Source organism: Arachis duranensis, unplaced genomic scaffold (genome assembly GCF_000817695.3).
Source record: "Arachis duranensis cultivar V14167 unplaced genomic scaffold, aradu.V14167.gnm2.J7QH unplaced_Scaffold_232525, whole genome shotgun sequence".
Classification (NCBI taxonomy): Eukaryota; Viridiplantae; Streptophyta; class Magnoliopsida; order Fabales; family Fabaceae; genus Arachis; species Arachis duranensis.
The window spans coordinates 446,799-457,443 of NW_026264851.1; the positions used below are offsets into that span (position 1 = coordinate 446,799).

At 36.5% G+C, this 10,645-nt stretch overlaps 2 protein-coding genes across 4 annotated transcripts; both read right to left on the bottom strand.

Annotated features, from left to right (window-relative positions):
• Positions 1–1,203: 1,203 nt before the first annotated feature.
• LOC107461965 (glycosyltransferase BC10) lies at positions 1,204–4,754 on the bottom strand. The gene is made up of 3 exons (XM_052256369.1): positions 4,688–4,754; positions 2,725–3,818; positions 1,204–1,845 (listed from the first exon to the last, which is right to left on the bottom strand). Exons 1-2 carry the CDS (start codon positions 4,752–4,754, stop codon positions 2,728–2,730), a joined length of 1,158 nt encoding a protein of 385 aa, XP_052112329.1. The 3' UTR covers positions 1,204–1,845; positions 2,725–2,727.
• Positions 4,755–5,228: 474 nt separating this feature from the next.
• LOC127744085 (protein IQ-DOMAIN 5-like) lies at positions 5,229–10,381 on the bottom strand. Of its 3 annotated transcripts, none has more exons than XM_052256357.1 (7): positions 10,230–10,381; positions 8,898–9,020; positions 8,587–8,826; positions 8,021–8,248; positions 7,500–7,613; positions 6,501–6,963; positions 5,229–5,887 (listed from the first exon to the last, which is right to left on the bottom strand). In XM_052256357.1, exons 2-7 carry the CDS (start codon positions 8,979–8,981, stop codon positions 5,733–5,735), a joined length of 1,284 nt encoding a protein of 427 aa, XP_052112317.1. In that variant the 5' UTR covers positions 8,982–9,020; positions 10,230–10,381; the 3' UTR covers positions 5,229–5,732. The 3 variants fall into 3 exon arrangements, with proteins under 3 accessions (XP_052112317.1, XP_052112315.1, XP_052112316.1); XM_052256355.1 differs by having other exon boundaries at positions 5,229–5,890; XM_052256356.1 differs by having other exon boundaries at positions 5,229–5,890; positions 8,898–9,040.
• Between the last annotated feature and the right edge of the window lie 264 nt (positions 10,382–10,645).

Sequence of the window (10,645 nt, forward strand, 5' to 3'; positions counted from 1 at the left end):
TTTTATATTATTATTACTAATATATAATTATAATAAAATTATTAAAAATATTTTAATTAAATAGACTAAAAACAGATATTATTTAATTCGTGTAATATATATATATATTAAAATAAAAAAAGAAAAACATTATTCAAATATCTTCTTGGAGAGAAGAGTATCATTTTCTCAAATAATAAAATTGAGGCCAAGTGTGATGGTGTGGGAGGAACATTATGGGGAAAGCAAAGAAAGGGGGTTAGACTTTTCTTTGTCCTAACTTGGTACTTATGGGACCCACCCTTGACCCTCCCCTTTGCCACCGACACCATACCACTCTTCACACTTGTGGCTTTTATGGGCCACTTTTTCAACAAATTCAAGTTGTACCAAATTATTACAAATAATTTGAAAATTATACTAAATTATTTTTCACATAATAAATTACTTTTAAAATTGTTTGTTCCAATTTCAATTTAATTTGGCGTAAACCAATTTTCTCAGACTATTTATTATACTCATTGCTCATGCACGTCATCTTCAATGCCATAATATCAAATATAAAAACCCATGTATTTGTTTTTCAGTTCATCTCATAACAGTCCTTTTTATAATTTTATATTAGTGAGGATTTCATGAGTAGAAAATCCTACTTCATTAGTGTAAGTTAATAGTGAATCCTCTCCAATGAAAAAAAAAAAATCAGATGCTATCAAGTGTTTAATCTAACCTTTCATTGTTTTTTCTCTCTTATTTAATTTTGATCTCACTTATAAAATTAAAAGTGAAAAATCACACTTTATTATCTCAAATATTTTTTTTCAGTGGAGAGAATCCATTTCCGTGCAAGCTAAGGTCATTTTAGTCTTAATCAAGCATTGATGACATAACATAAATCTTTTGTTGAATTATTAAACTCACCACTTACCACAGATTCCGGTGGCTTGTATATATATACAATGTCGCCTGGCCTCAGAGATCAGAATATGATACCATAAAGAAGATTTGCAACATGATCCCTTTTTCTCTACTTTTTTTTTTCTTTTAAATAATTCTGTATGCGGTGCTTGGAGGCTTGGAGCCACTATCTGATACTTTGAACAAAGGAAAGGGATCACAGACCAATAGAAAAAACCAAAAAGAGACAAAAGCTAAAAAGGATGAGTCCTACTCCTATGGAATCAGAAAACAGGAAGAGATCAAAAGAGCGCATAGAGATGGATCAATTGGGGAATCTGTAGACTTGGTTTTTCCTTTCATTTCAGTATTATATTGTATCACCATGCAGCCACTGTTGCCTCGTGTTTAGGCAACAGCACTGGAATTGATCCAAAAGTAGAACACTGTATGTGGATCATTTCTTCATCAATGGTTTGTGCTTAATAGACAGGCTCATATGTACAAGATCATCCACCAAAGAGGGAGAGAAACCTTACAAAACTACCTAACACAATCTTCTATGGCAACACTTACACATACACCAGATGAATACACTTGACTATAGCATTAGCACCTGCATCTCTTTCCTTGACTTGTGCAGGTGCCTCTTCGTTTCCTTTCTTCATTTTGATTCTGATTCCTCACACTGTGTCGACTCATTTATCATTCCAGCAAATGGAGCTTTAATGGGACCTACACCTATCTAGGCTATTGATGAATAAGTCGACACAATATCTAGTGCAAATGAGTACACACAACTCTAAACTTATCTCAAGACTCAAGACACTTCTCTCTTTATCTTGAGAGTTCAAGGTATATTGGTTGTGGGCTGTTTATGCCTCTTCAAGCCATATACCTTCCAATGGAGCTAGGTATTGCAACAGCAACTTGGTTTTAGCCATAAATATCTTCTATCAACTTTTCAACCTGAGAATCAATTTGATTGAACCATGTTAGCTCATCTGCAGAATCTTAAAAAAAAAGTGCCTCTTTTTTTGAGCTTTGTAGGTAGAGCAAACTGAAAAAATGTAACCAGAAAAATGGTTTCCAACAAAGTACCTAGTCATTGATTGAATTAAAGAGCATATTTTGACATTCCAAATGAAAATATGCGAAATTCAGGTACCAACAAAGTAATTGGAACTAGGAGCATATTTTAACACTCAAAAATCACAACTACAAAATGAATAAAAGATGCCACAAACCTTTTGCACATCACGAAACATGTCTACAAGACCACAACTACAAACATCACAAATGTCCATAACAATTGTACATTCCATACATGGTAAGAAAATTCAATTCCCATTTCCCAATATAACAACAATGGACTTAAATGCACTTATGTTTATGGTTTAAAAAAAGAAGGCAACGAACTACTCTTGAATTTCCCTCCAAGTTTCTCATTTGCTTTATTAGGTTTCAGTAATGCGAGAAATACTTCTTAGGGGAAAAAACCGTTATGACCTATAGTCCTGTAAGTAAAGGTTCTCTTCTCCAATTTACCAAAATGTGAAACTAAAAGAAAAGCTCCTTAGTATTGAATGAATAAACCACGAGAAATACTAGCAAGTACTTAAAAAAACATACAAACATGAATACTAATTGAGGAACTAAAACAAAATCACTTAAACAGTAAAGAATGGAAGCATTTAGAAATGCAGTATTGCATACAAATTTCAAAACTTCATGCCACCCCACAATCGACATTGCACCCCCAAAACAAACCACAAAATCAGCAAAAACATATTAAAAAATAACAAATCACACAGAACAACGACAACATGCATTCTTGTTAGTCATTACCTTTCAATCCTTGAAAAGAACCGATTTTGCTATGCGCATCAACGGTTTCAAGCAATCAGGGCTAAACTTCCTCGCAAATAGATACGATTCGGAGTTGTCCGACTCCCTCAGCCGCCCGATCAGCTCCGGAGACACCTCGGAGCTCCGATAAGTATATGGGTGCCCATTAACAGTGCCAGTCCAATTCACCCTCGTTAGCGTGTATTTTGTGCAACCATCAGGATCCGCCATTGACAAGAGAGTTGGAAAATAGTGCTCCTCAGGGTAGCACTCATCTTCTCTGTAACACGGCAACTTGAACTTCCTCCATAGCTTCCGATCCGCGATTATAAGCAGAGCGTGTTTTCGGGTCAGAGTGAAGAACTGCGATCCGACCCGGAACTTCTCGAACGGAACGTCCGGCATCATCGCGTACCTCCCTCTTGCCACGTACCGCTTCCACATCCTCGGCGTCTTTGAGATGATCTCGATGAAACTCCGGTATTTGGTTCGGATCCCCGGTTCGGATTCAGGTTCGGGTTCGGATTTGTCGAAGGTTTTGGAGACGAAGAGGGAGCGGTAGACGTAGCGGAACGAGTGGAGAGGGATGCAGTGCTGAGATAGGACGGCGAAGTATGCGTTGGCAGGGTCGTCAAGGATCGCGGTGGCGAGGAGCCGGCGCGTGGCGGAGATGAGAGTGGGTGAAGCGCGGTAGGTTTTCTTGGAAGGAATGAAGCGGTTGTGGAAAACGCCGGAATCGGGGCGCGTGATGTTCACGGTTGGGTCTGCGTGAACGTAGATGTTGTACAGGTTGGTTGGTTGGTTGTGAAAGAAGCGATCCCATAAGGGAGCGAATTGGATGTCGGTGTTTGTGAGGAAGAGGAACGCGATTTTGAAAGAAGGGTTCTTCTTTGTGGAGAGGTGGAAGGTTCTAGAAGGTTGGTTGGGGTGGTGGGAGAGGGAGATTGCACGGCGGAAGAGGGCCGCGTCGTCGATTTCGTCGGAGTCGGGAATGGGCGGACTGGGGTGGAGGTGGTGGTGGTGGTGGTGGTGGTGGAGCCGTGGTGATAGTGGTGGTTGCGGTGGCGAGGGTGAAACCGGGGATTGTGAGTGGTCTGGAATTTTGTCAATGTGAGTAGAAACTCAGGTAAAGGTGATGATTAGGTGAGTGGAAATGTGGGAAAGATTTGAGTTTTGGAATTGTGGAGCAATGGGGTGTGGAACTGAGATATCGATTTCGATTTTAGGGTTGAGAGTGTGTGGGTGTGACTGAGAATGCTTGTTGTGCTGTTTTCAGGAGTAAACAGAGTGAGGAAGAAGAGGATAATATAGTGAGAGAAAGAGGCTTGAGACTTGAAACGAAGATGATGAGAGAGACTTAACCTTTGTTGAGCTGAGAGAGAGAGAGAGAGAGATGAATTTGGATTATGAAATTAATTAATTAATTGTTATTTGGGTTTGGATTTTGGTTAGGGGGGTGGAAGGTGGGTACAAGGGGGGTTAGGGGGTTTTCTATTTTGGTTGAAAAAGCTCCCTAACTGACGGTGGAGTCAGTGAGGTTGGCGCCTCATCAGTCATCACTCACTCACTAACTCCAACACTAACGCCGTTTATTTCTGTTTGAGTAATTTAAATTCTAATCACTGATTAAATTCGATAAAAAAGATGCATTGTGTGTGTGTAGCTGTAACCTGGCAATCAAAGGCGGCAAAAACAAAACATTACAAACAGGATTGATCGGTATTATCGATAACTTTGTTTCCTCTCTTTAGTAAGCTAACAATAACGATAAGAAACTAATAGTAGCAGACTAGCAGTAACAAAGAAAATATAAAAGGTTAAAAAAAACGTTAACAAGAAGGTTAGGTAATTAATAAACATAACTCAGAGTGACAGCTTGATGTGTTGACTTTGAAGAGGGTAAGAGCAGACATCATCCCAAAAAAGATTAGATCTGAACGTGGAGAGCATCAACCCATCCTACCTTCTGAGATGACAAGCAATGCAATGTCAAGACAAATGTGTGTGTTCTTGGAAACTGGAAAGATCATCTTAATACTCATCTATTTATATATTAACTAAAAAGAAACTTTACCAAATTCTTCTTTAGGAAAAAATTGTATAATAAAATTTAAAAAATGATAAATGAACGGATGCTTTATTTCATATTTAATCCCTGAAATCAATTTTACAAAATCATTGAAATAATCAACTTCTACTTATCATTATAACTTTCAAATACTACTTGTAGACTATTTCTCAACATAAAAATATCAGCCTTCTATTATACGGTGATTTCATTTGTTTCCCCAAACACTCGTAATTCTGATGAAACTATTTTTCCCCCAGAAAGAAATAAATAAAAATACTATATAGTTATTGTACGGAAATTGACTACTAGAGAACCAAAATCTGCATATATCACCAAATTAAATTTCATGCTCATTTGTTAGCGTTCTTAAGATTTGAACATAATAATAATAATAACAATAATAAATAAATAAATGAAACGAACTGTAGTCATCTTAGGGCAACCCATTCATTCAAACTCTCAAACACTACTAATTTGACTATTACATAGATGAAGCACTTCGGTTTGAAACTTGAAAGGAGGCAAAGGTTCATGCAATTAACTCAACTAACTCCACTTAAGTATATGCCTTGTGTTCCAAGCTAACAGAAGAATACAACAATAGCTTAACCACAGTAATATATGGAAGGCAACCCACACTGAAAGGAATACATTTGAGCATAAATACACCACCACATTATCACGTAGCTGAACAATAAATACCAAATAATTACAACAAAGACGTGAATCAACCGGAAATATCTTATTCTCATCATAACAGAAGCCTATATCATTATCATCAAAATCGAACAGCCACATCAAAGTCTTCTTCATGAAGGAATTTTTGGTAAGTGACGATTGCAAGTAACCACTCAATGCTTGGCTTTTATATGTACAGACCAAAAACTGGACATGTCCCAATGAACAAATGGAGCAGTTCCTCTTGGGATTCTTGAAACTACATACCTGCATGCTGTGGAACTGGCTGAGTAAGATTTACATCCCCTCTTCCATTGACCTTAGGTTTATCCCTACCGAGCTTTTGGGCGCTGAGTGTTCCTTTGACATTTGTTCTATTAGGATGTCTTGCTGTTTGAGCCCCAGGACCTCCCCCTGCTAATGTCAATCAGAAATAGGATTTAGAAATGGCTGTTCCTATCCTAACATAATTGCAAAATGGATTTTGGCATTGCTCATTCTGCTAATATCTACGCAAGAATTTTAGAACAAATATGATATTTACATGAAGTATGCAATAAAAAATGCAAACTAATTCACTCTACAAATTTGAATGATGCAATGCGACTTGGCAAGTAGATAACCTTATTCCTAAGTAACATTTTAGGAGATTAGATTAACAAAGGCAGGAATTTTTCAACCTATAATGTGGGGTATGAATAGAATGAATCTTCAGCAGAGATGTCTAATACTTGTAAATTAATGAGTGCCAAAACAGGTATACACATTTTTCCAAGATATATCATCTGTTTTCTACGATGTTGCCCTACATTTGTAAATGATGACTATATGGTCACCTAGTTGTGGGTCCTTTGGAGCATTACTCTTCTAAAAGTGAAAGAACTGGCTGAAGTGGAATGCAATTATTGGGTTTGTCCACCCAATAGGTTTTTTTTTTTTCTCTCTTTTTTCAGCCTCTTGTAAAGGCGCAGCCTGATCCCCAGTGTACAGGAAAGGACAAAAATGCAGAGAAGGATAACAAACTCACCGCTGTTAGGCAGAGATAATCGTTTTTTGGCCTGCTTATCTCCTTGAGAGGTTCTCTCCTTTGGATTACTACGAGATCTTGACCCAATCCTGGGTTTTGAATTGGCTTCTTCAATAGCATTTTCACCATTTGGCTTAACAGCCTGAATGTTCACTACTTCCTGCAAGCCTGCTGACTTACCAGGTGAAGAACCACAGCCATCGGAAAGAACCGGTCCAGCTTTCTGACTTGCAGGTTTTTGATGATTGTTTGACAGAATTTGTTTGCTGTTAGCACTGGTTCCATTTTTACCATCCATTGCTCCATTTTCATGTACCATTGCTCCCTCCCTTAGATTAGTGTCAACAAAACGGTTCTCCCAAGGACGAACAGCCATCCATCTTTCCAACCAATTCCAGCCCCAGCTACTTTTATCTGGTTCAAATCCAGATGAAGCAGCCTGGTGTCTTGATCCTGCCTGCCACTGTCAAGGAGGAAAAACTATAAATATATACCCGGAGCATGTAGATCAAAGAATACAAAATGGAAATGGATCAGACAATACAAAGCCAGTGATCAAATGATGGGGAAATTATTGAACAACAGTTATGCAGTCATTTTACTTTTAGGGGTTTACTGTTTAATGTTTATAAAATTATGTTTAAATTGGTTGGTTCAGAAATATATCTTGTGCTTAGTACTTGTAAGTCATATAGATAATTTTATATGCAAAGTTGTGTTCAAGATGTAACTAGACATAAAACAGAGATCTAAATTACCCAAGAACCTCTTAAATAATGCTTTAAGAACTCAGCTTGAATCCAAAATTTCATAGGATAAAATAAGCAATCACTAGTGTCATATGACTGAGAATAGCTTAAATACAGCAAGGATTTGAGCTGGATTGGTATTTTTAATGATTCTCTCTTGAATTTCAGAATTTTGTACATGCAAGTTGAAGAAAATTTTGAGTATGATGTCTACTGCCTGCATAATTCAACATGCTCAATGGATCTTTACCTGATGAGCTAGAGCATATGCCATGGCTCTCTCACGTTTAGCTGCAGCCTCCTGCCTCTTCAATATTTTAGCTTGGATTTCTTCTACAGATCCCACACTGTCACACCAGCCTTCCTGTATTGCACAAGTACGATTATAGAATGGAATCTTAGCTGCTATTTGCCATTATTAAAAGGTTTCTTGGACAGAAATGATAACAAGGAAACTGGAATTCAATTAAATTAGACATACAAGAATGACAGAGTACCCAGAAGATGCCAACAAGCCATTTGATATAAACGACTATATCATGTAAGGTCAAATGAATGATTGGAAATTTGCAATTGGGCTTGTGAATGAGGACCACAAAGGGAGAAGGCAGATCCTCATTCCTAAATCTTAATCAAAACAATTGAACCACTCATCTCCTGATCTCCATGGTGAATGGATATAATAATATAAACCAAAAAACAATCAAGGAGATAGATATTCCTCATTAACAAAGCAACATCACTTTAAGAGTAGTGCTCCTTAGTCCTTACTTCTATTTCTCGAACACGAGCTTCATTTGCAAGCTGCTGCTGAACTTTCTGTTGTTCATTCTGACTCTCCAATGCCAAGCGGACACGCCTTGCCCGAACACGAGCCTGAACCCTCACCAAAGCTTGCATGCAACGCAATGTTATTGCAGCTTGTTTTCTTACTGCATGGCCTCTTACAAGGGCCTGAAGCCTTACCAATCCTTTCAAAGCTCTTAGTGCTCTTCTGGCCTGATACATACAACAAGTTCCAGCTTGGTTGAAGTTGTTGGCGACATAAGTAAGATTCTTAATAGAATATTACTAAGCCATAAAGTAAAGAGAAAACACCAACCCTCCAAATAGATGTGAAGCAAGATAAATAGGTAGATATAAGTCACTTCTATTCAACCACAATACAGTATTGTCTTTAATTCAACAAATTTTTCAGAATGTATATTCCATGCATATAAAAAAAAATAATAAACAAACAATTCAGTTCTTTCCTTCTTCTTGTCTGTTACTTAAAGAATTCAAAAGAATTCAGTTTATTCGTGATAAGATAAGCCAATTTGATATAGAAAAATTACCAGGAATCCTCGAAATGCTGTTTGAATGCGAATGGCAGCCCATTCTTCCCTCATTATTTGGTGATTATGTGCAGTATCAAGAGCTTGTTGAGAAGTAGAAGGTGAATAATGGACATCGGAGTTTGAACGATCATTATCATCTCTGATAGGCAGAGTCACATCATCATCAAGCTCATTTTGAAGTTTACCATTATCAAATTCAATCGAATGCTTTCTTTGATGCCGAGACTTGCCAACCTTCTGATCATTGAGAAAAAGGAAAGCTTAGGAATAAGAAGGAGAGAGAGAAAGAGGACGAAGGAGATACTCACATTTCGGTCCTTCTCAGAAGACTCTGCCTTTTCAGACTTCTTTAGACCAATCAATGATCTAATCCATTTCCCTGAGACACCCATTGTCAGTGAAAATTCAATTTATCTCGATCGAGTGCAAGCCTGGAAAAGTGTTACATGGCCTAGTTAATGAAAAATCAGTTGATCATAATTCATATACAATCTTAATGGGCATATTCAACTATAAGCTATGGAAACGATGAAGCAGGTAGCAAACTGTCAAAGTACAAGCTTAAATGAAAACATCTATATACAAATTACAACTTATTTAATCCTATCACTGTAATACACCTTCCTTTCAAGCTTCATAATCTATATTGGTCTGTATTTCTTGGATTTTTTTCCAAAATGCTAGCAATTCACTAGATAAGATAAACCATAAGAACATTGCTTTTAACTTTTAAGTAATCATAAGCAGTTTCGAATCACTGAAAAGCATGATTAATACAGGAAAACAGATTCATTTAAGTTGAAGGCAAACAAGGTAGCTAAACATAAGGTGAAAGTGCACCTTGTGAAATGACTAGTTGTCTTTTTCCTTTTCACCGTTGGACTCAAACCTAAACAATATTTTATCAAGACATTATCCTTGTATAGGACTTGGACTATATGTACAAAACATGGCACTCACGGGTTGAACAGCTCCAATATCAAAAACAAAATTTGGTGCTATAAGGAATGGTGCATAATTTGTTAATCAAAACACACAAGGTATTCTCTCAATGCCATGATAACAGGAACCCGAAATAGCGAAATGCTATGAAGAACTCTACACTACACTACAATATAGGAATAATGCTAAATATGTGCTCAAAACAATATCGTAAGTAACATAGAACCAAAGTCTTTGATAATTTATACCAAGAACAAAAATACAATTAGCTGTTAAACACACTGCAGAGACAACATCCAATCATAAACAAAAAAAAATAGTAATCCCAGCTAAACAAAAAAAAAAAGGGAAAAAAGGAAGGTGAAAAGAACTGTGTACTTTTTCCAAATCCATGTGCAACAGTGCAAGTAATCGTAATTTTATAAACTTGAATTATTACAGGAAACACGAAGCAGAGAAAACGGATCATAAAAGCGACAGATATTAGTACAAATTTCATCAATCGAGATTATGACATGTAAGTAAAATGATAACTACAATTAATAGGTTGCTCATTAATCACATCCGCGACAGATAGATTTGGTTTACTTTAAAACAAACTAAGTTCAATTAAATTTTGAATCTGAAGAGCGGAAAAGGAAGAAGACAATAAAAAGTTCGTGTAGATCCCTAGATCGCAGAATTGAAGCAAAAATCACCTGAAGTTCATAGGGAGAGAAGCTGTAACTGAGTGAACTCGTCCTCGGAGAAGATAAGAAAGGTTGAATCGTTACTGAGTCAAGCGAGTCAAATGCCGATGCCGAGTTATCACTCGCCACCGCTTGAGAGGATTTCTATCTGAACTTGGGAGTGGACAATAATAATAATTTATTTAGAATAATACTAATTTGTTGTTTCTTTAAATTACTTTTTAAGTATAATTTATTTATTAATCTTGTTATACCTAATGCCTAATTGAATATAAGACATTTTAAATTCTCATCAAATCGAATATATAATATATGAAAATTATTTTTACACATAACAAAAATTTACATGTAATTCTTTTATATAAAATTATTAATTAAAAATAATTAAATAATTTAATATATTTAATTAAATTATTATTTGATGC

Excerpts from the sequence above, each read along its gene's own strand:
- LOC107461965 (XM_052256369.1), bottom strand. The coding sequence starts at position 4,754 with ATGATCTTTCCAGTTTCCAAGAACACACACATTTGTCTTGACATTGCA. Across the intron at positions 3,819-4,687 it reads ATTGCTTGTCATCTCAGAAG|ACCACTCACAATCCCCGGTT; the intron begins GTAGGATGGGTT and ends ACAAAATTCCAG.
- LOC127744085 (XM_052256355.1), bottom strand. The coding sequence starts at position 8,981 with ATGGGTGTCTCAGGGAAATGGATTAGATCATTGATTGGTCTAAAGAAG. Across the intron at positions 8,827-8,897 it reads CTTCTGAGAAGGACCGAAAT|AAGGTTGGCAAGTCTCGGCA; the intron begins GTGAGTATCTCC and ends CTCAATGATCAG. Across the intron at positions 7,614-8,020 it reads CTCGTGTTCGAGAAATAGAA|GAAGGCTGGTGTGACAGTGT; the intron begins GTAAGGACTAAG and ends TGTGCAATACAG.